The sequence below is a fragment of the Prionailurus bengalensis genome, chromosome A2, assembly GCF_016509475.1.
Source record: "Prionailurus bengalensis isolate Pbe53 chromosome A2, Fcat_Pben_1.1_paternal_pri, whole genome shotgun sequence".
Taxonomy (NCBI): Eukaryota; Metazoa; Chordata; class Mammalia; order Carnivora; family Felidae; genus Prionailurus; species Prionailurus bengalensis.
Window position 1 is genome coordinate 16,728,958 of NC_057348.1, and position 24,525 is coordinate 16,753,482.

The 24,525-nt window shown below is 37.9% G+C and overlaps 1 protein-coding gene and 1 pseudogene across 3 annotated transcripts in view; one reads left to right on the plus strand and one right to left on the minus strand.

Annotated features, from left to right (window-relative positions):
- SETD2 (SET domain containing 2, histone lysine methyltransferase) overlaps window positions 1–24,525 on the minus strand; it is a 127,065-nt gene that overhangs the window by 66,100 nt on the left and 36,440 nt on the right. For all 3 annotated transcript variants that reach the window (XR_006298327.1, XM_043587268.1, XM_043587269.1), the window contains exons 4-11: window positions 21,250–21,381; window positions 17,751–17,879; window positions 15,357–15,480; window positions 14,314–14,391; window positions 12,279–12,376; window positions 9,871–9,997; window positions 1,622–1,756; window positions 1,250–1,369 (exon numbers count right to left, since the gene is read on the minus strand). Coding sequence is in view for 2 of the 3 variants with exons in the window: in XM_043587268.1 (XP_043443203.1) it covers window positions 1,250–1,369; window positions 1,622–1,756; window positions 9,871–9,997; window positions 12,279–12,376; window positions 14,314–14,391; window positions 15,357–15,480; window positions 17,751–17,879; window positions 21,250–21,381 (943 nt within the window). In the remaining variant the exon portion in view is untranslated. The remainder of the gene's footprint in view (window positions 1–1,249; window positions 1,370–1,621; window positions 1,757–9,870; window positions 9,998–12,278; window positions 12,377–14,313; window positions 14,392–15,356; window positions 15,481–17,750; window positions 17,880–21,249; window positions 21,382–24,525) is intronic.
- LOC122487202 lies at window positions 18,756–20,097 on the plus strand (annotated as a pseudogene).

Consider the following 24,525-nt stretch of genomic DNA (forward strand, 5'->3'; position numbering starts at 1 on the left):
TATATATACACACACACACACATATATACATATACACATACATATATACATATATGTGTGTGTGTATGTATATATACACACACACGTATATATACATATGCTAGTGGACCTCATCCTGGGTATCTTTTTCTAAAAAGTTTCCCAAATGACTGTGATATAGGCTTGGGAACTATGCAACAACATATATTTAAATGATGTCTCACATACACACACAAAACAATGCAGATATTACTTACCTCGTTTAGCTTTTGATAAATAGCTATCTAACAAAATGAGACTCTCTCTTCAGAGATAATCATCCCCTCCATCCGGAAATCCAAGACTTTCTTCTAAAGTACTCCCTAATGTAGTCCTACAGAAACCCCAAGGATAGGGAGTTCCCCTCCACTTGCTCGATAGGATGCTGCCCAATTCATAAATCATTTAATAAAGTCAACTAGATCTTGAAGGAAGAAAGGAAGGAAGGAAAGAAAGGAGGAAGGGAGGGAGGAAGAGAGAAAGAAAGAAACCAACCAACCAACCCACCCATCTACCCCAAGTCCTCCTCAACTTCTACTTATTGCCAAATCTCCTGGGAGAAGAATGGAGGCAAGATAACCACTTATTTGCTTATTCCTGATGTTTTTAAAAGTGCATTATATGGTATCTATCTATCTATCTATCTATCTATCTATCTATCTCTCTATCTCTCTCTCTATCTCTATACGTAACATGCAACACTTTGGTATTATATTAAAAAGAACTACATTTAGACTAGGTTAAAAAATATTGCTTATTTCATGGGGAGGTATAAACATCACAACTCCACTAACAATGCTGCAATGAACATTTATTTAGATCTTTAAAACACTTATTGACTCCTCAAAATGTTCTTACTCTGGTCATCCAGAATTCAGCTCTTCACTAATTTTTTAGAACACCAGAATTTAAGTTTCATATGGCTTCCTATCTGTTTAAAACTATGGCTTTAGCAACGAACTGGATCTTTCACTCAACTATGATATTATATTTTGCTCTTGCAGTTCCCAGCTACACAATATCAACTATAGGGATTCTATAGCCATAGGTCAAACTCACTACTAGCAAGTTTTAAGTAAAGGTTATAGTTACAAGAATGATACTAAGATAATAAAATTATTTAATACCAGTAGTAAATATAGTGCTAGATTCATTACCACTGATATCATCGCTCAACCTAAGTAATCTATATAGCGGTTTTAAAAAACAAGCAAGTTGAATGTGAACTGACCTCTTCTTGAAGCTTCTGGTTACTTTCCCGGCCATCACCTAGCTCTGCCATCCAGATCCACAACAAAGACAGCCCATGACGTTCCAGAAAGGACTTCAGGCAAGACTGTGAATGCGTGTTCTTCCATGGGGGAAGGGAAGCAAGATGCAGGGTATTGGGATGGGGTTGAGGTGGGTTGGGGTAGGAAATATCAAACACAGCATTAAAAAGGGTCCACAAAGAGGAATAAAATTTTTGTTTATATTCACAAAACACCCATAAACTTTGTTTTGATTGATGCAAAATAAAAGTGTACAAAAAATAAACGGTTTAAAGTTAGATGCCCCACCACAAACTCAGAAATAAAAAACAAATTAGTATCAAAGAGCTCACCTGTATGAGCTCAAGACAGGTAAGTTTCTGCTCCAAAGTTTCAATTCTAACCATTAGCCGGGATAAGCTGAGCACCTGGTTTTTATCAGAGAGACCCTCACCATTCTCCATCAGAGCTTCTAGCTCTCCATCCACCTGCCACAGCAAAGAAAAATATCTGGTTATAAAAACAACAAAAACAACAAACCCCACTAATCTAAGAATCAAACAGCCTAAAAAAGATGCTCAACTTTGTCAGTAATAGGGAAAATGCAATTAGACCCAGAGTGAGAAAACATGTTAAATTTACTAGATTAACCCAGGAAAAAAAAATTAAGAAGTCTGATAATATCAAGTCTAGGCAAAGATGTGGATCAAAAGGCACTTTATGCACTATTGATGAAAGTATAAATTAGTATGATCAATTTGAAAAGCATTTCATTCTCTCATCAAATATTTACCAACTACTTATTATATGTCAAATATAATCCTGGGTGCTAAAGACATTGCAATGAAGCAAAACAAAAGTCTGCCCTTTTTGGGAGACAAACAACAAATTGTTAGGTGAAAAGTATGCCGGAAAAAAATAAAGCACTGGCTTCAAAAATAAATATTTGTATCCCCTATGCCTAGCACTGCACACCTAAGAATAAACCCTAGAGAAACCTCTCCACATGTGTACTCAAAGAGTCAAAACAATGTTCACTGCACAGCCCTTATAATAGCAAAAAACTACCAACAATGCAAACATCTGTGGCCAGGTTGTATAAACCAGCATGTTCATACAACGGATCATTCTACCACACTGAAAGGAATAAAGTGCAGCCAAATGCAACAACATTCATCAATCCTATAAACATAATGTTGTATGAAAAAACTTCCAGATTACATGCTATATGAATCTGTTTTTGTAAGCCTCAGAAACAAAAATTTTATAGATGCATGTCTGCAAAATTAATTTTAAAAAGGCAATGGAGGTAAGACACAATTCCAAACACTGGTGTTCTCCAGGGGCTAAGCAGGGAGCAAGAAGCAGAGACGTTCTTTTATAATTATACTTTATAACTTACATCTATTCTCTGCGTGTTTCAAATATTACATTTAAATAATGGGGGAACAACAACATATCAACCTACCAACAGTTGTTTTCCAGCTGTGTTATAAAAGGTATAAAGATGGCTTACAGAACTTACTCTAGGGGAGATAAAATTAATTCATGTGAAAACAAACAATGAAGCATTAAATGTAAATGTTAAAAACCTACAGGCCTAAGAAGGAAGGCATCGGTTTAGAATGAGTCACCAGAAGGGGACTCACAGAAGCAGGGTTAGCAGGAGGTAAGATAAAGGGGAGAGTGAAGTAGAGGGAAAATCATGAACACAGGGAAATGGAAAATTAGGATAGTGCCTAGCTCCACCTGGCTGGAGTAGACAATGTGTGTGGTGAGGAAGTGAGAAAAGCCTCATTTAAAGGAAGGCTTGTTAGATCGGAAGATCTCAGAGGTGATATAAACAAATCTGGATTTGATGTGACTGAGCAAGAGAGCTCTATTACTGAATCCAAAAAAAGGGGAATAATCTGATTGAAATGGAATTTGAGAATAATTAGTGGAGCAATAACAGAACAAAATTTACACAAGATAGCGACCGATGCAGAAGAGATACAAAGGTGGCATTAAACTGACATGGCCTAAGATGAAAGAAGTCCAGAATGTGCTGATAGACGAAAGCAAATCTGAAAGAAAAGAATCTTGAGGAAATTTTCTGTCACGTAACTTTTAATCATCTCAATTTTAGGCAATGCACTGAACATTTCCTTTTTATATGATACCACAAACTTCACATAACATAATGGTGAAGAATAAAAATAAATAAGAAAACATGAGATGCTATCTGTGAGATGAAGAAATGCAAATTCATTTTATCCCTTCCAAATGTACATTTAAAGCTCCTTTCTCATTTCCAGTATCATTTATGTTTTGAACAGATTAAGTATTTACACAGAAAAATCAATTTATAGTTAAATATTAATCCAAGACCATTTCCTTGAGGATGTTTTTCTCCTGTATATCCTAAATATAGAACTTCCTATGTCCCAAACTCTAGAGGATTAGAGCAGGAAAGACAAAGGGCTTTAAAATTACACTTTCCGGGGCACTCGGGTGGCTCAGTCGGTTAAGCGTCCAACTCTTGGTTTCGGCTCAGGTCATGAACTCAGATTGTGAGTTCAAGCCCTGCACCGGGCTACGCGCTGACGGTGCAGAGCCTACTTGGGATTCTCTCTCCATCTCTCCTTGCCCCTCCCCTGTTCACTCTCCTTGTCTCTCTCAAAAATAAATAAACTTAAAAAAATAAAAAAATTAAATAAAATTCCACATCCCCCCCCCCCTCCCAATGCAACAACCAGAACCTCACTTTGGACAGAGTTTCAGATGCAAATACTACTGGACTAAGCGATGGGGTTTTCTTTTCATATTTAGGCATGAAAGGATTCTATAACTCTGAACATTTAAGAGACAAAATGGAGCATTTTGCTTCATTGTTTGTTTTCACATAAATTAATTTTATTTTTCATTTAATAAACATTTATCGAATAGATACTATACCATAGAAAGCTCCACTGGGATATAAAAACAGTAGCAGTCTTATCTTAAGGAAATAAACAGTAAAAATGTAGAAACTAAAGTAAAAATAACAAAATTTTGCAAACAACACAGAAGGTGAAGAACCTTTGAACATTCCCACTACAATTATAAGATTAATAGTCGTATTGTATACCTAAAAGTTATCATGCCCATCCCAGTAACATGCTACAGCTTCCATAATTTGGGGTACTCAAGTGGACAATCAATTGTGGAATTAATAACTTTTGGGGTATCTGGAAGGAAGGGAGCCAGGGGACCAACTGACCGCTCTCATTAATTTACATTTACTACAAATATTTATTTTTAATTTATGGGTCACAACCTACCTGAAAGGATTTGAAGTAACTATAAGCTAACATAAAAGTATAAAAATGATTAAGGAATATGTTAATAAATTACTGATAATTGAACATTTATACATATATGCATAATTCTACAGCACTTAAAAATTCATTCTATTGAGTACTTAATCCAAGAAATTCTTTACTCTTTCTTATTTAAATACTTTAGTCCTTTTGGCCATGAACTATCTTTAATGGGTCTAAGAATTTTTAATAGTTTCTGATGAAATACAACACACATAGAGTATATAAATGACCTGTAAACAAACAGATTTAATAAACAGGTGAGCAATATCCATGCAACCAGCTTGCAGGTTAAAAGCGGGGTGGGGGAACAACACTGTCAGCATTCCTGAAGTGCTCCATGGGCCCTTCCCTTGTTCTAATACCTCCTCTTCTCTGCTCTCAAGATAACATCTCCTAACTTTTTAGGAAATCATCCTCTGATTTTTAAAACAGATTTACCATCTGTGTATAAATCCCTAAATAATTTTGTCTATTTTTCACCTTTATGGAAATCATACTGGACAAAACTTTTGTGTCATGCTCATTCTACATTCATCCTTAAATTTTAGGAGCCCTCCATGCTGTTGCATGCAGTCATAGTTCCTGCACTTTCATGACCAGTTTTTCATTGTAGGATTACATTATGAATTTGTTTATATTAGTGTTAACAGATACTTGAGTTGTTTCTACTTTTTCTAATGTTTATTTATTTTTGAGAGAGACAGAGACAGAATGCGAGTGGGTTAGGGGCAGAGAGACAGGGAGACACAGAAGCAGAAGCAGGCTCCAGGCTCTGAGGTGTCAGCACAGAGCCCGACGCGGGGCTCAAACTCACAAGGTGTGAGATCATGACCTGAGCCGAAGTCAGACGCTCAACCCACTGAGCCACCCAGGTGCCCCTCTACTTTTTCTAATAGAAGCAGATGCTGCTGTGACTCCTGATGCACATACATTCACTTTTAGTAAACAATTCCAAAGTACTTTCAAAAGTGGTTGCACCCATTTACACCCCCACCAGCAGTGCAGGAGATCTCCTGTTCCTAGGAGTCATCAGACTTTTTACCAATCTGATGAGTATATAAATGACATCTGATAGTTTTAATTGATATTCCCCTGATAATTAATGAGGTTGACATCTCTCTCTGTTTATTAGCTATTTGGATTAGTGAAGTGTCTGGATGTTGTCTATTTTTCTTTTGTGTTGGCTTTTTCCTTAGTGATTAGTAGTAGCTCTCTATATACTCTGGTTATTAGTGCTTGTGTGTTATGTGTTGAAGGCAAATATTTCCTCTTAGGTGTCTTCTTGCCCTCTTTATTGTGTACACTGGTTATCAATTTGTTTCGCAAACTTAAACAAAAGAGACTAAGGGAAGGTTCAGACTATTTACTGTTTGTACTTTACAAACTACAAATATCATCAGGTAATAGGGAATTATTATACCTCCATCTGCTAAGTATTTAATTACCTGATTTGTGACATCCCCCCCAAAAAACTATCACCTTCGACTGGAAAAGCTTATAGTTTTGTTAAGGAGATACGCTGTATAGAGATGCAATCATAAGATCAATTAAAAAAAAATGTTTAGGGGCGCCTGGGTGGCGCAGTCGGTTAAGCGTCCGACTTCAGCCAGGTCACGATATCGCGGTCCGTGAGTTCGAGCCCCGCGTCGGGCTCTGGGCTGATGGCTCAGAGCCTGGAGCCTGTTTCCGATTCTGTGTCTCCCTCTCTCTCTGCCCCTCCCCCGTTCATGCTCTGTCTCTCTCTGTCCCAAAAATAAATAAACGTTGAAAAAAAAAAATTTTTAAAAAAAAATGTTTACCAATCAAGGGATAATATGGGGATGCAGACTATAATGCTATTAACATATTCTTGTTAATAGTTACAATAATCAAAACTATATTTTATTTTATTTTTTTTATGAAATTTATTGACAAATTGGTTTCCATACAACACCCAGTGCTCATCCCAAAAGGTGCCCTCCTCAATACCCATCACCCACCCTCTCCTCCCTCCCACCCAAAACTATATTTTATACTGTGCTATCTTATCCCTTCCATGGCCTCCTCTACCCAAAAGAATTCCCAAGACTTTCAACTGTAGCTGACTGTAATTCAGAATCTAGGCATGCAGAAGGGATTTTCAGTAGGAGACAATCCAAGTAAAATTAACTTGAGTTCAACTCTTCATTACAGCCAGGGCAAAGAACCCCTCTACGGAACTCAGACTCATTCCTCTATCTGGGCAAAATCTTATCCAAATCATTCTTGTTCCAGAGTAACTTCAAATTCATAGCTGGAGCAACCCACAATGACTAGATTCATGCTACACCAAATTCCATCTAGAATACCAAGGCCTATACTGATATGGGACACAACATTACCAAAATAAAAATAAGCAAAGAAAAGGAATGTCTACACTTTGGTGCCTTGGGATTGTTCTTGAATCTTATCAGATAGAAAGCCATCTGATATTGGTATGATGGAGGTATAACACTGCCTAAGAAACCATCATATTACAAGGACACTCCCCACCAACAATAAAATTAAAAAAAAAAAAAAGTTTATTCTGTAAGTTTTGAGAACAGGAAATAGCCAAAGGGAAGTTTTTATGGAGATTTTAACATAGGTCAACATGTTTAATGACTATTTTGTGGCTGCTCTGACAAACTATCAATTATAAGTTAAAAATAAAAGCAACCTTAACAAAGTTGAGAGAAAAGTTTCCTGCAATACTCAAGTCAAGAAGCCTAACAGGCCTTTAAGGTGGATACACCTTAAAGAAACATGTGCAGAAGAGACATATATAGATACAAATTATGACATTAAGAGAAAAGCTTAAAAACACTAGTGTCCAGGGGAGCCTGTGTGGCTTAGTCGGTTGAGCATCTGACTTCAGCTCAGGTCACGATCTCATGGTTCATGGGTTCAAGGCCCACATCGGGCTCTGTGCTGACAGCTCAAAGCCCAGAGCCTGCTTTGGATTCTGTGTCTCCCTCTCTCTCTCTGTGCCCCTCCCTTGCTCACACCCTGTCTCTCTCTCTCTCTCTCAAAATACACATTAAAAAATAAACAAAACACTAGTGTCCATTAGGAGGGCTATATATGAACTGTTACATGATGAAAAACTTTACAGCAGTTAAAAATATGTTTATATATATAGGGGCACTTAGGTGGCTCAGTCAGTAAGCCTCTGACTTTGGCTCAGGTGATGATCTCAAGATCATGTATTGTGTGTGCTAATAGCTCAGAGCCTGGAACCTGCATCAGATTCTGTGTCTCCCTCTTTCTCTGCCCCTCCCCCGCTCGTGCTCTGTCTCTCTCTCAAAAATAAACAAACATTAAAAAAATTTTTTTTAATATGTTTATATATAAGTCAATGTGGATCAAATTTTAAAATAAGAGTAAAAAAAAGCAAATTGCAGAAATGTACATATTATATCATTTGTAAAATCCTATACAAAACAACTTAATAAGTTCTAAAATGCAGAAATGTTGGCTGTTATGACCGACCACAAAGGTCACCAAGTTGAATTATTCTCTACAATTTGCAGTGCAACACAATGGTCAAGAGCAGAGACCAGAGCAGAGACCATCACCTACTGGGTGATGCCTCAGTGTTCTCATCTGTAAAATCCTTGCACCTGATTTCAAGGCTTGCTATGAGAATTAAATGAGTCATATGTCAAAAGCTGAGCTGAGTGTCTGGCACACTGCTACAGAGTATATGCTCTCCAAAAACAGAGCGGAAGTACACACAATGCTCAAAAGAACATGTGTTCGTCTTGGGTGGTCTACCACCATGGCCATTTGTTGAAGCTTTCCTTTTTGGCACTTTTTAAATGGCCTTTTTTTTCAACTGCCCTTTCCAATGCTTTTTGGTTCTTACAGAATTTAATTTGGGCTTAATGACATCACCTATTAGCCATTATACTTTTATCCCCTCACCCTATACATCTTCTATCTACTCATCTAAACACTAATTTATATGTAACTTAAACATTTATAATTCTTAACGTATTAGTTCCTGAAAAGCTCAGGCATGAGCTAACTGCTAAAGAATCACAGGGGAATTTGCTAACCCCCTCAGTCTCCCCCCCCCCCCCGCCCCCCACTAAGATTCACAGGTCTTTTTCACAATGCGCTTTTTCACAATGGACCCTGCCAGGTGATTCGGAGGCTGAGAAACGCTATTCTGGTGAAGGAATCCTCAGAAAAAAGGTTTTTTGGTTTTTTTTTTAATGTGAAGCTCTTGTCCCAGTTAAGAGTCCCTTGATTAACAAGAGAGCTCCTTCCTCCGTAGTAACTGAGGTGAGCTGGGGTAGAAAAAAGGTTATCAATCACCATTTTTTTTTTAATTTTTTTTTTTTAACGTTTATTTATTTTTGAGACAGAGAGAGACAGAGCATGAACAGGGGAGGGGCAGAGAGGGAGGGAGACACAGAATCCGAAACAGGCTCCAGGCTCTGAGCTGTCAGCACAGAGCCTGACGCGGGGCTCGAACTCACGAACCGTGAGATCATGACCTGAGCTGAAGTCAGATGCCTAACCGACCAAGCCACCCAGGTGCCCCTCAATCACCATTTTTAAAAAAGACCATTTTCACTATTTCATTTTCACTCCTGGGTTGCCTATTACCTCTCAAAACTCACCTTACACCCCTCCAAAGAGGGTTTTCAGAGATTGTAAGAACACTTGCAAACTTTAAGAGTTCCAAACAAAAAACAAACCAACATTAAAAGACTAGGAATGTAGATCAGACTTAAGTAAATTAATAGATAAACATCTTATTTGTACATAGGATTAGGAGTTTTACAGGCTCCAAAAAACTATCAGTCCATTGTTTTCAATATGACTTCAGTAGTTCTTAGCAACACCTAATTCTAATCTCTATGAACCTGAAATAAAAACAGCAACCAGGGCCACCTGGGTAGTTCAGTGGGTTAAGCATCCAACTCTTGATTTCGGCTCAGGTCATGGTCTCACAGTTCATAGGGCTGAAGCCCTTTGTCAAGCTCTGAGCTGACAGCATGGAACCTGCTTGGGATTCTCTCCCTCTCTCTCTGCCCCTCTCATGCTTGTACTTGCTCGCACTCTCTCTCTCTCAAAAATAAACAACATTAAAAAAAAAAAAAGCAACCATACTTCTTTCTCTAATGGTCTCCTCTGATTCTGAATTTCTCTGTTGTTTGGCTTTTCAAATTTTAATCAGAAAAGCTACCTCCCCCCTTTAAAGGTATATGGTAAAAGTTGAAAAAAAAAGGGATGAAAGAAACACTTACTGAATCCTTCTTACGAGATCGTTCCTTCTTCATTTTTCCTCCTGCTGCTCTGATACTGACTCTATTCTCTCCTCCCAGGTAACCTCGGCAATTAGCTGACCCACAGAAACATTTCTGAGCTTCTTTTCTGTTCAAGGAACATAGGAAAGATGTCAGTTACATGAAAGTACACCACATAAAAATGTCAACAACCTAACAATCACATACAAGAAAGAAGTCAATTCAGCCTAAAAACAATTATTTTAAAAGACTCCAACAAACCTAATACCATTTAATGGAAATGCCTGAAAACTGCTCTTAAAAAAATATTTTTTCTAATCCTCCTTTATTAGCTAGACAAAATTAGCCAAGAAGTTAATGAGTAATTTCTCCATTTTATGAGTACCTACTCATGTATAAAAATTAAGGATTTTTATACTTATGTGTGCATAAAGAGATATATAAAGGTAGACATGTGTAAAATGTATAAAAATAAGAGATCGTATATATATTGAGCTAAGAACAAAACTGCTTAAATAGTTCAACATCTCTCATATGTAAATATTTAACCGGCACCAAGAACAACAAATATATTCTTACAAATAGATGTACACAGATACGAAATTCAATATGTACAAGATACTTAAAAGGAAACACATGATTATTAAAAGTTATCACCACTTAAGGATGAGACTCTAATAAGAAATTTAGTAATAAGTAAATATAACTGTGGAGTTCAGGAAAAGTGGTAGAAACAACACAGGCCTAACTCTACAGGCCTGGGTACAAACCACCATGGCCATTTATTTATTCTGCGATCACAACTACCTGAGAAAAGCAAGAAGAACTATACCAAAAGGAAACTGATAGATTTAATTTATGATGGTAGCAATCAAAGGCATAAAAATAAATTATTCAATAAATAGAGCAGGGAATCACGAACAGCACCTGATTTCCAGTTTTCCTTCCTTCAAATAGGACAGTGCAAAAGTAAGAGGGAGAAAGCATGGAGCTGTACACAGAACCTGGTCTGCACTCATCCCCGGAACGCTAGGTCACTGCCTAGATGCATTAGTTCACGAGGTTACGCAACATGGTAGTAGTAACGGTAGTTACTACTTCATTCATTAGCACAAAAGAACCTCCAAAAGAAGAACTTCCTCTCATCAACTATTTGGTTTAACCTGAAGTAGAATTCACTTGGGGAAAGCAGGATAAGTGTTTGATTTTTTTCCCCCCCTTTTCTGACTTTTAAGCTACTTTATAAAAATCATGAATTGGTTCCCTTCTATTATGACTAATGAAGTTTTATTTTTAAAGTATCATTAAATCTCATGGTTTTTACATCATACGTTTCAAACCACTGCAGTTATTATCCTTTCAATGCTTAAGTGTTAATGAAAACTCTCCCACTGTTGTTGTTTTTTGTTAATGTTTACTTATTTTTGAGAGAGAAACAGCACGAGCAGGGAAGGGGAAGAGAGAGAAGGGGACAGAGGATTCAAAGCAGGCTCAACGCTGACAGCAGGGAGCCCCTTGTGGGGCTCGAACTCACAAACCACAAGATCGTGACCTGAGCCAAAGTCAACCGACTGAGCCACCCAGGCACCCTTCTCCCACTGTTTTGAGAGCCTATTAAAGCTAGCTCCTGGGACCCTTTGACAAGAATCTCCTAATCTTTCATAACTGGTTTTCTGGTATGACAAAATAAACCAAAATCCCCTTGTCTAATTCCTGTCTTAACTTGAAATCAGACACTTCTCCAAGGAACCCTGTTCCTTTTAGTGGGATTCTGTGAAACCACAATATAGATGCTAGGGGTATTCGCTGTTATTATATCAGTTATTATTTTGGCTCAAAAGAACGTAAATTATTTTTCATAGTACAATGTGGTACAGATGAGAAAAGATTAGTCATGAGTTGATAACTGACAGATAAATACACACTTATACACACACTGTAGACATTTCCAAAATTTAAAGAGTTTTCTAATTACTTAAGAAACATAAATATATAAATAAGACAGCATGAAATTCAGAAGAAAATTATGTAGTTCCTGTAGAAATCCTTTAATGGCTGGAAATGTCACAGTAGGAAAAAACACAGAAAACTGAAAAAGTAAAGAACTGGTGGTACATATAACTTTTTTTTTTTTTAAGAGCGTGAGTGGGGGATGGGCAGAGAGAGAGGGAGACGCAGAATCCGAAGCAGACTCTAGGCTCTGAGCTGTCAGCACAGAGCCCGGTGTGGGCTCAAACTCACAAACTGCGAGATCATGACCTGAGCCGAAGTCAGATGCTTAACCCACTGAGCCACCCAGGCATCTCCATATAACTTCTTAGTAATTCATATCAAAGTTTTATATCTCTGTATCTGAACAGTCCATTTCCCCACCAGAAGCAGCAAAACAGAATAAAAACAATACTCACCCATATCTTTGGAACTGATAGTCAAATGTTAACTCCGAGCCTGAAGGAACTAATTTGGTGGTAAAAAACCCGACCCTCAGTTGTCCGTTCACAGTCCACTGAGAAGTTGTTTTTAAAAGAAAAGAAATTTGTAACCGATTAATCTGTGTGTTTTTCTTTAAAGATCATTTGCCTTAATAATGCATGAGCCTCTTTTGACAATTAAGAAGACTTTACCAAATAGCAAATAGGAAACTTTTTTCTTGAAGTAAACTACCGTATTTAAGTGTTAATCTTATTTAATAAACTACCAGGTTGAGTATCACCTATAATTTGTCTCTAATAAAAGTAACTGCTACTTATACCTGTCTTAATACACATTTCCACACAGTAAATATTCACTTGTACTAAAAATAAGCAGATAGAGAATGCTTGGTGTCATTGACTGTTACTGGCAAATTCATATTATTATGTTAAAAGTAACTATATTCCAAGATAAGGTGAGGCATGGAACCAGGGAAAGAATGATGCCAAATGTTTAATTTCATAAAGCAATGGTCCTATGACTGAGTATAGGGAAAGGGAAGGAAAGCATGACAACAACTGCATAAAACTCAAGAATTAAAATGGGAGTAAATACACAGGGGTTAGGACTTGTGGTTCCAGAACATGTAAGACGTAACTCGACTGCAGAGCTCCTGTTCAGATCTTTTGAGCACATTACTGATGAAAATCCCCAGACTTAAAGAGATGAAGGGACACAGTACAAGTGGAAATCTCACAGCTAGACACATGGCCACCAGATGCAGACAAAACTAGAACAGAACTTACATAAAGTGATCATGGAGTGTGTTCTCCTATTCGTTATATGGCTTGGCTCCCAGAAGAGCCGTATCTAAGATCTATTAGTATACAGGTCAAAAGGACAAAAAAAAATATCCAGGAGTTGAAAGCACTATTTATTTATTTATTTATTTATTTATTTACTAACGTTTACTTATTTTTTGAGACAGAGAGAGACAAGAGCATGAACGGGGGAGGGTCAGAGAGAGAGGGAGACACAGAATCTGAAACAGGCTCCAGGCTCTGAGCTGTCAGCACAGAGCCCGACGCGGGGCTCGAACTCACAGACCGCGAGATCATGACCTGAGCCGAAGTCGGCCGCTTAACCGACTGAGTCACCCAGGCACCCCGAAAGCACTATTATAATATGAGAGGGAACCATTGATACTACTTTTCTAGGGTGTGGGTCCATAGCTTTCTTAGCCTAAGAAAAAACCAATGTTCTAACGTTTGTGTGTGTGTGTATTTGTTTTTTAAATCTAAGATCAAAACACAAATTAGAGAGAGTACTAAAATTATCTCAAAATGTTTTACCAAATTCAATAAACGAATTTATCAAGCATCAACTATGTGCCAGGCACAGGGACAAAGAGAGGAGCATGACCCGGAGTCTGGCCTTGTTGAGGAGAAGCAGTGTCACTCCATGTACATGATATATGATCTCTCTTATCTGTGGCCATTCAGCCCCCCTTTACATTATTAAAGCAGCCAAATTTGGCACCTGGATTAAGAGCTGATAAAAATCTGAATGGTACACACTGGACTTCATCAGAATTCAATTTTAGTTTTGTATTTTGGCACCTTTGAAATAATAGTTAAAACTTATGGGCAAAGAGAGGTGACAATTAAATGCAATGGGAGTTCCTGGATTGGATCCTAGTCCAGAAAAATGACAGATGGCAAAATATGAATAAAGACTTTAGATCAGTTAATAGTTAACAGTATTTCCTGGATTGGATAACTGTATAATGGCTATTTACAATGTGAACCTTTGAGGAAGCTAGGTGAAGGATGATATATGGAACTCTGTACTGTTTCTGCACTATTATTTTATAAATCTGAACTTAATTCAAAATAAGATTTTTAACAATAGGAAAAAACAATTAAAATGATTTAAAAATAAAATCCATGGGAAGCCTTGATATGGATTCTAAAATTAATACAACATCAATCTTGAACAAAGATCCAAACTTCTAAATCTACCTCAACTTACTTTTTGAGTCTCACAGTTTGGTTCACAGCTGTGATTCATGAAACGAGAGCAGTTTCCTTTCTGAGTGGCATCTATTATCTAGGGAAAAGGATCATTTAAGAGATAAAAATGAGACCTAAAATATACATATATTTTGCAAAGGAAAGGCATTAGGCAAATGTAAGATCTGCATGCCCAACCCTGCCTCCTCTTTCACATACAGACACATCCAAGTGACAAATATCTAACTACTTCCTCTGGGACATCTGCTAACTATAAACGTCTTACAGGCAAAACGATCTCCATATCTATCAATGTCTCTTCCATTTACTTTTAGCTACTTCTAACATCCTCTTATATTCCAATCTCACTTCATGTGTATAAAACTCCATTTTAAAGTGCATGTTACACCACAGTGCAGGTTCTCTCCAACTTGAATGTGTATCTGAATTCCCTGGAAAGCATGTTAAAACCCCTGCTGGACCCACCACCAGAGTTATTAGATTCAGCAAGTCTGGGGTAGGATCTAGAAATAGGTTTTCCAGGACTGAATGTAGAGACAGATTTAAGAATCTAGCTAAAATTTATCACACCAGACATTAAAGAGATTTGTAAAAATGTAAAACAGTTGCACTCCTCACTAAAACAAAAATATTCTGAAAATTATTTTCATAAAAACATGTTATTTATGTCAACATATAATTGACTTGTTACTTTAAAGTGGTTTAACAAATATTTTTCAATTTTTCAGCTTTAATTTTTATGTAAGTATTGACAAATATAACCCACATTAAAAAAACTCTTCTAGGGGTATCAGTAATTTTTTAGAGTTGTAATATGAAGCTCATAGGTTTACATTTACATGTATATGTAAACATCTCCCTCTCCCTTTTTGTAAACAAAAACATCTCCCTCTCTCCTTTTTGTAAAGAAAAGCTATATATACTATTCTGTCCCTCTTTTTCGTCACTTAATTTATTTTCAAGATCAGTCTGTATCAATGACCCTTCCAAACTCAACAATTTCCAGATCTGTTTCAAAGCAAATACATTTGTGCCGCTCACCTCATCATTCTTCAGGGCCATGAAATAGTAGTGGATGTTTTTGTTTCGTGCATACTCCTTTACCCGGGCTTTAAACTCTTTATGATCAAGTACCTCTCCACAATATTCCAGGACAAAGGTGTTCCTGGCAAAACAAAAGGGAAACAATAGCACTTCCTGCCTAGGAGCTGTATGGAAAACACATACATCTATGCAAAAAAATAGATTTAAGGAAATATTGAAAAGAATAAATACGGTCTTATACAAGATATAATTAAAATATATGTAAAGTACCTAACATCTAACTGAGGCTTTCTCCTTCCTAATACTTTTTTAAAAATGTTGATTCCGGGGCGCCTGGGTGGCGCAGTCGGTTAAGCGTCCGACTTCAGCCAGGTCACGATCTTGCGGTCCGTGAGTTCGAGCCCCGCGTCGGGCTCTGGGCTGATGGCTCAGAGCCTGGAGCCTGTTTCCGATTCTGTGTCTCCCTCTCTCTCTCTGCCCCTCCCCCGTTCATGCTCTGTCTCTCTCTGTCCCAAAAGTAAATAAACGTTGAAAAAAAAAAAGAAATTAAAAAAAAAAAAAGTTGATTCCAAGATGCTTTTATGTTTATACATACTATCAAAATGTGTATCCTTGCTCTAACTAGACATTAAAACAAACACTCAAATCTGGTTTCCAATGCCATGAAAACAGTGATTCACAGCTGAGAAACAGCTCTGAAGAAATCAGGAGGCACTGAAATATTAGAGGCTTTATGTTCTAAGAAAAAAGAAGATAATTTAAATGCAGCAGCCCTTCTACTGCCTTTATTCAAAGACCTCTAATGATGTCAAAGGTCAAGCAGATCTCTTCTCCTGAGGCACGTGGATGGCTCAGTTAGTTAAGCATCCAACTCTTGATTTCAGCCCAAGTCACGATCTCACAGGTTTGTGAGTTCAAGCCCAACATCCGGTTCCACACTGGCAGTGCAGAGCCTGCTTGGGATTCTGTTCTCTCCCTTTCTCTCTGCTCGTTCTCGCTCTTAAATAAACTTAAAAAAATTTATAAACCCATCTTTTCTCTGACTGCATTCTCTGTGAGTTTTTTCTAGCATTTATCAGCAATTATGATTAATCTCTCTCCTTGGCTTCTTTCAAGTTACCTTCCACCCCTGACCAGTCTTTCCTCAGTTATTCAGTATCTTCAGTAGAGAAGAAACAGGTACAATATACAGAGAGAATGTCATGATATTTAACACTAACTAGCAGATTTGTTCCAAAGACCTCCTCATCCTATGTATATCGGACAATGTCCCTGTTCAACGGGAATGAATACTCTATTCGTGAACATCTACGCAGTTTCGAGCTAAAAATTTATGAAACCAGCACTACCATTAGCATATGGAAATTAAAGGAATAGGAAAATATGGGAAACCTGAAAATATCCAGTCTAGGGTATTTTACCAAAGCAGGGTTCTTCGTGAGGAGCTTAAGAAAGCTTTAAGAAACAGTTTTATTTTCTTCCTTTACTCCTTTTACATATTTAAAAGACTTTTTCAATCATAAACACATGTAATCTGTATATATTTAAAGAAAAAGGTACTCATCTTTCACGATACTTATATATGCTTTCCATAAAAAACTTACTGTTTAAAGGAAACACTAAATATGGTAGAAAATAAAGTGAACCTTTTATTGCATTATGTACAAAAAAGTTACAGGAATTAGGTAGAAAGCAACATTTACTCATTCAATAAATGTTTATTAATTGTTTTTAATCCCTACCTCAATCATCTCAGATACTCTCTTCCCCTCTTACTCCAAGGTTTATCTATTTAATTATTATTATTTTTTAATTTTAGAGAGAGAAAAAAAGAGAGCACAAGGAGGGGAGAGGAAGAGAGGGAGAGAGAGACTCCCAACCAGGCTCCACACTCAGTACAGAGCCCAATACAGGGCTCAATCCCACGACGCTGGGATCATGACCTGAGCCAAAATCAAGAGTCAGACAATCGACTGAGCCACCCAGGCACCCCCTCTCCAACTCAGTTTTATATAAACTAACTAATCAATTCTGTCCCAAATCCTTACAGTTTCATAGTGATTCTGGGGGTCTACAGCAAACACTGGTAACTGCTTGGAATTAAAGGAAAAGTAACTGTCATACAAAGAAGGACCTATCTGGTCCAAATGTCACAAATGACAAAATGCTCTTCATATACAGAGACAGAGGAGTTTTTTTTGTTTTCTTTTTTTAATTTCCTAAAAGAAATGGGAAAAAAAATTTTTTTAAACTAGTTACCAGGTGGTCATTCTACACAATAAACATTATTAAACTTCAGTATAATAGACACGTTATTTTCCTTCCTACAAAGTAGCTAACCAACTTCAACAACACAAAAAGGAAATGAAAGATGATTACAACATAACTTACGAAGGAAGGTCTTTCGCAGCTCTCAAGCCCCAGCCTTTCTTTTCTGTGAGTATGACTTCCACATCTGCATGCTGTTTTCTCTGAAACCGTCTATTGGAACAATAATCCCCATTCGGACACCGAGAAGAACTGAAATGAGAAACAGAGAAAATCAATTCTTCAAAGCAGAATCTCTAATGACAAATAGGATGTGGATTTACAAACAAACAAACAAACAAAAAAACGAGATACCACAGAGCTTGCCCATGTGCAGAAATAGGAAACAAGGCCCACCTGAGGAAAGGAGAATAAAACAGCTGAGGATGACTGACAAGAAAGGTGGATTGCTGGAAGATGGAAAGGCAGGTTGTTGATATACGATGAAGAGCTCTGCATACCAGGCTAAATTTGAACCTAATCCTGACAACTACTAGAAGTTTAAGTGTGAGAAACATGAGAAGAAAGATATCCTATACTTCCTATCTCTTTAGCAAGGCTGGCAGGAAAGTCAGAAGAACGCAGAGACCAGAGCTACACTGTCAACTTAGGAGAACAGGGCTAAGTCTCATGTCTCCTCTTCTTACATGCGTAATGTCATCTCTACTTTCAATTTAGATAAAGGAATTGCCAAAAATGCTTTCTCTTTAATTTTCTGAGGTATAGGTTTTGTTCTCATAATACTTGAACATGAGCAAAACCAAAATCTGGGCCTTGAAAGAAAACAGTTCAGCAACCCCTGGCGCCCCGGATGGGGAAGGAGGCGGGCGGCCGCCCTTCCCGGCCGCGCAGCCTGAGGAACTGCGGGCAGGAACTTGGCCGTACTGTCCTGCCTCAGAGAACAAACTCATCTGTTGCAGGCCTAGCCTGGGTTGCTGCCTTTGAAAGCAAGGGAAGGTCGGTGCAGTATCAGCCACCACCCAGCAAGGGATTTCCAGAGAGGTCTTATTTCAGAACTTTGTAAGGAACAAGAACCACGTGGACTTCTGCGAGGGAGACTGAGCTGGCCTGAGTTTGAGGGAGAGGGTAATGGGGACCCAGCCTGTAGCTGACACTAAGCAGGCCAAGTGGCAGGTCTTGTACGAGTGATAGCCATTTCCCGATAACCACATGGACCGGCGTTTCCTGGAAGAGCTCCGGAAAAACATCTACGCCCGGAAATACCAGTACCGGGCTGTGGTCTTCGAGTCGAACGTGGGGATACGGCAGTGTGCAGTGTCTGTGTGTTTGTGGTCATCTGGTGGTATATGGATGAGGGCCTTCTGGCCCCCCAATGGCTCTCTGGGACTGGCCTGGCTTCTTCACTGATTGGCTATGTTTTGTTTGACCTCATTGACAGAGGTGAAGGACGGAAGAAGAGGGGGTGGACCCGGTGGGCTGACTTGAAGAATGCCCTGATTTTCATTACTTTCACCTACGGTTCTTCCCCAGTGCTGAAGACCCTGACGGAGACTGTCAGCACTGACACCATCTATGCCATGTCAGTCTTCATGCTTTTAGGCTGCCTCATTTTCTTTGACTATGGTGCCAATGCTGCCATTGTATCCAGCACACTGTCCTTGAACATGGCCACCTTTGCTTCTGTCTGCCTTGCCTCATGCCTGCCCCGTTCCCTGCATGCCTTCATCATGCTGACTTTTGCCATCCAGATTTTTGCCCTGTGGCCCATGTTGCAGAAGAAACTGAAGGTACTCCCCGTAGCTACGTGGGTGTCACACTGCTTTTTGCATTTTCAGCCTTGGGAGGCCTTCTGTCCATTAGTGCTGTGGGAGCCATCCTCTTTGCCCTTCTGCTGGTTTCTATCTCTTGTCTCTGCCCTTTCTACCTCATTCGCCTTCAGCTTTTTAAAGAAAACATTCATGGGCCTTGGGATGAGGCTGAAATCAAAGAAGACTTGTCCAGGTTTCTCAGCTAAGTTAGGAACTTCCATTCGGTCTTAAGGGAAGCTGACAGACTAGCCTCCCGACTCATACAACATTCGAAGGCAGAATCCCATTCTGCAAGCAACATACTATTGTGGGTAGGGGAACAGAGATCAAAAGAAAAAGCTAACCAAGAGTGTGAGTGGTGAAGGTGCTTTTTCTTTCTGTTATTTTGTGGATGAAAAAGCTTTCTGGGACCCTCTTGAATTATTGCCTCATTACTGCTGTAACAAATGAAGTGATGTGGTTTCTATTAAAAAAAAAAAAAAAAACACATCCAAAAAAAAAAAAAAAAAGAAAAAAAAAAAAAGAAAGAAAACCATTCATCAACACTGAAAACAAGGTATCTACACTATAAATCACCTTAATATTCTTTCCATGTTAAAAAATAAGGATACTGGGGCATCTGGATGGCTCAGTTGGTTAAGCGCCCAACTCCTGGGTTGGACTCAGATCATGATCTCACGGTTCATGAGATTGAGCCCTGTGTCAGGCTCTACACACCGACAGCTCAGAGCCTGTTTGGGATTCTCTCTTTCCCTCTCTCTGCCCCTCCCCCGACTCGCATGCTCGCTCGCTCTCTCTCTCTCAAAACAAATAAACATTAAAAAAAATATTAAGGAAACAAATTTTTCATAAAATTGGTAAAAATTTTTAATCACACAATTTTCAATGTAAAGATGTTTACTGTTTATAAGAAAAATGCAAAAGCAGGGGCACCTGGGTGGCTCAGTTCAGTTAAGTGTCCAACTTTGGCTCAGGTCATGATCTCACAGTTCACGAGTTCAAGCCCCGCGTCAGGCTCTGTGCTGACAGCTCAGAGCCTGGAACCTGCTCCGGATTCTGTGTCTCCCTCTCTCTCTGCCCCTCTCCTGTTCTCTCTCTCTCTCTCTCTCTCTCTCTCTCAAAAATAAACATTCAAAAAAATTTTTTAAAAAAAGAAAGAAAAATACAGAAGCAAATATCTACCTTTGAAAATTAATAATTATGAGTTAACTATAAATAGATTATATAAAGCAGCCAAGGGAAAGATTTAGCTATGTCTGCACGTGTAGCACTGAACAGGTCTCCAAAATTTATTTAATTAAGAGTGTATGAGAGTGTGTGAGAGTGTGTGAGAACATGAGTGTTTGGGCCAAGGCGAGGGAATAAAACTCAAAAACAGTACATATAGAAAGATTTCATTTCTATACATAAAATGAGGAAATATTTTGGTATAGGCATAAAAATTATCTGAAAAGACTACAAACAGAGGGACTGAGGTTTGGAAGTGGAAGACATTTTACTTTATACCCTTTTGAAATGCTAGGATTTTATCTTATTTGATAGTAAAAGCTAAAAAAGACCAACATTTGCCTCTCAGGACAAACACAAGAAACAAAAGGTTAAGGGCTACTTTACAGAGCACTTAAAATGTATACTATAATGAATAATGCAAGGGAAATTTGTCTCCTTATAAATGCTATTATAAATTGGAGATTTTATTGCTTATAAATAATACTAGGTAAAAGAAGAAAGGTTAAATTTTATTCATTACTAATTCTTAATATTTTGGGACATTTAACAGAATGAGCAAAATCAGAGCATTTCAATTTACTTACCATTCAATCATGAGGAGTCGATTAAGACAATCTTCCCCACATGCTATTTCACCTTGCGCTCTTTCATCTTTAGAAAGAGGTGCACACTCACACTGCATTCGCTTAATATCCCGATGTGATTTATTCTTCTTTCTATTAGATAAAATTTTATAAGAATTGGTTTAAGAAATCTCCTGGTAATGATACAATGTGCACAATCAAATATGTGCTAAATCTCGTTAGTTTCATATTTAATGATCCTGGTTAAGTTAAACATTCAAAAGGAAGAAAACATCTAATCACTAGCAATTGTGAAACTGAAAACACTAAGAATTATGTTACACAAACAAGAGGCAACCTGAGCCCTGGCAAGTGGGAAGATAAGAGTTCAAGTCTATCATTTTGGACTGAGCCCTCATTTCTCAGTCCAAGTCAATTAAACCTCAAATTCTGAGCAATTTCAAGGGTCAACTGTCCTACTGGGCTCAGGAAAAATAAAACACAGGAAAACTCATGAGGATCAGAAAGTAACACAGCTGATGAAAGTGAAGTTTAAGAATGAGTCCTCCTGGGGGTACCTGGGTGGCTCAGTCAGTTAAGCGTCCAACTCTTTTTTTTAATTTTTTTTTTTTTAACATTTTACTTATTTTTGAGACAGAGAGAGAGAGAGAGAGAGAGAGCATGAACAGGGGAAGGTCAGAGAAAGAGGGAGACACAGAATCTGAAACAGGCTCCAGGCTCTGAGCTGTCAGCACAGAGCCAGATGTGGGGCTTGAACCCACGGACCACGAGATCATGACCTGAGCCAAAGTCGGACACTTAACCGACTGAGCCACCCAGGCGCCCCTTAAGCGTCCAACTCTTGATTTTGACTCAGGTTATGATCTCACAGTCATGAGATTGAGCCCCGATCAACACAGAGCCTGCTTGGGATTCTCTCTCTCTCTCTCTCTCTCTCTCTCTCTCTCTCTCCCTCTCTCTCTCCCCTCCACTACTCTCTCACTCTCTCAAAGTAAACAAAACATATAAGAATTAGTCCTCCTGGATGGACAAATAATGGTTGAGACACAGCAAAGAAAGAAAGGCAGAGCAAGAAAAGGAGTTGCTAAAAAAAATAAATTTAAAAATAGGTAATTTTTAATTAAGAGTTTAACTCAATCTTTCAGAGAGAATCTTTCAGTAACACTGTATTTCTAAAAATCTTGTTTAAAAGAAAACTGAATAAGAAAAGAATGAAGTATAATTTATAGAACTGTATTACAGAACAATCAGGTATTACAAAATAATCAGAGGACTAAACTTTCCCAACAGACTAACTGATTTGGGAGTAAAAGGGGAAACTGTTCAAAATGGGTTAGGTTCATAAATACCTATGCCAGAGTTTGCAAAGAAAAAGTGAAAATGTGATTATTTCCTGGCCTTTGTGTTGAACTTTCTTTTGTTAAAAAAAAAATCAGAAATGAAGAAGATCTCCTTAAGATTAGGGCAGTCTGACTTACTCTCCAACTATCAGACAGTGAAGAGCACCGCTGTTCTATGTGGCTGTCTTAATCTCCTAACTAATCTGCTTTCATCTTCAACATATGTTCAATGTTTATAAAGTACCTGAAGAGTGTCTTGATGGTTTCAACTACCTATGAGTAAAACAAGAATGACTCAGCTGGTTCAAGATATAATTCATTAATGAGTATATGAATATTCTCAGCCTGAAGAAATCAGGACTGAAGACAAACAAAATATGTTTACAAGTACTTTAAGAATTGTAATTTTGAAGAATCAGCAGTAGCTTTATTTTGTATTGCTCCATACGGTCAGATAAGGACTCATGGCCACAGATTCAGGTAACCCTATTTTCATTAGACCTAAGAAAAATTTTTTCACCATCTTCAATACTATTTTTCAATAATTCGTTTTCTTGGTGGCTCCGAAAGGCCCAGCATATAACAATAGGCTCTTTAAAAATGTTCCCACTCTAAAAAGGCTCTCCAATGTTTCCACCAACTAGATCTTTTTTTTTTAATGTTTATTTTTATTTTTGAGAGAGACAGAGCACAAGTGGGGGAAGGCAGAGACACAGGGAGACACAGAATCTGAAGCTGGCTCCAGGTTCTGAGCTGTCAGCACTGACCCCAATGTGGGGCTCAAACTCACAAACTGTGAGATCATGACCTGAGCTGAAGTCGGACACTTAACCGCTGAACCACCCAGGTGCCCCCTCCACCAAACCAGATCTATAATGCATATATGCAGGTGGTAGATTTATCTGGATCTCAGTGCTGAGTAAATCCCAGAGGGTTGGGTTGATTAGTTTTACTTCTATTCTTTTACAAAGACCCTGGAAGCTGCATCAATGTACTCACACAATTCCTAAAAACTACTACTTAAAAGATTCAATATTTTAAATTTAAACCTAATTTACTAGATAGAAGAGGCTCTCTATATCATAAAAAGGTTTTTGTTAAAATATGAAAAACTTCTCATGAGACCTAATTTTACCTTAACCAGTGAAAAAATTTCATTAAACAAAAAAATTTTTAACGCTTAAAGGGATGATGGTTAAGCAGATTTTCAAATAGAGGAGAAATTTCCAAAAGGAAAATGGATGTAAGACAGATTTTTTTCAAAAAGGCGTATTTCACATATATTCATACTAGAAAAATGAAGAAACTGTCGAGGAAGGGTGAAAGAAAGCAGACTGAGCAGCTCTGCTTTGAAGGAGTCTGTCTTCCATTACTCCTATTCTCATTATCCCCTTGTTTCAGGTTAGGGGTCTGTAGGAAACCACTATACCACTTATTTCTAAAATACTGGTTATGCTATTGCCAAATGTAATCAATTAGCAACAGACTAAAAAATAATGAACAGAAAATGATGTTCTAATGTGGTTCCCGCTTTATAAAGCATCCTTCAAAGATACTTCATTATGAACATTTTTCAAAAGGAAAAAAATCCAGCACAACTACTTTTTTCTTAAGAGCAGACTGTTTTGCTGGGACTTTATTTTGTGTTTCATCAGTTTCACATGTAAAAGGAACTTAAAAATAGGGCTGGCCTAAATCATACTTTCAGAACCAAAAAGATAATGAGACCAAAAAAAAAAAAAAATTTTTTTTTTTTTTTAGACATCCCCTTCCTGTGGGGGGTGGAGGAAGGGATACTGAGGCAAGGATTCTGCCATCAAATTTAAATAGGTCAATAGGCTTTTTAGACTTTTTAACTTATATCCTATTATGCAACTGTATTTCATACAATTGACCTCAATATGTTCTGAACTGTTGAAAGCTAACTTTTTCAACA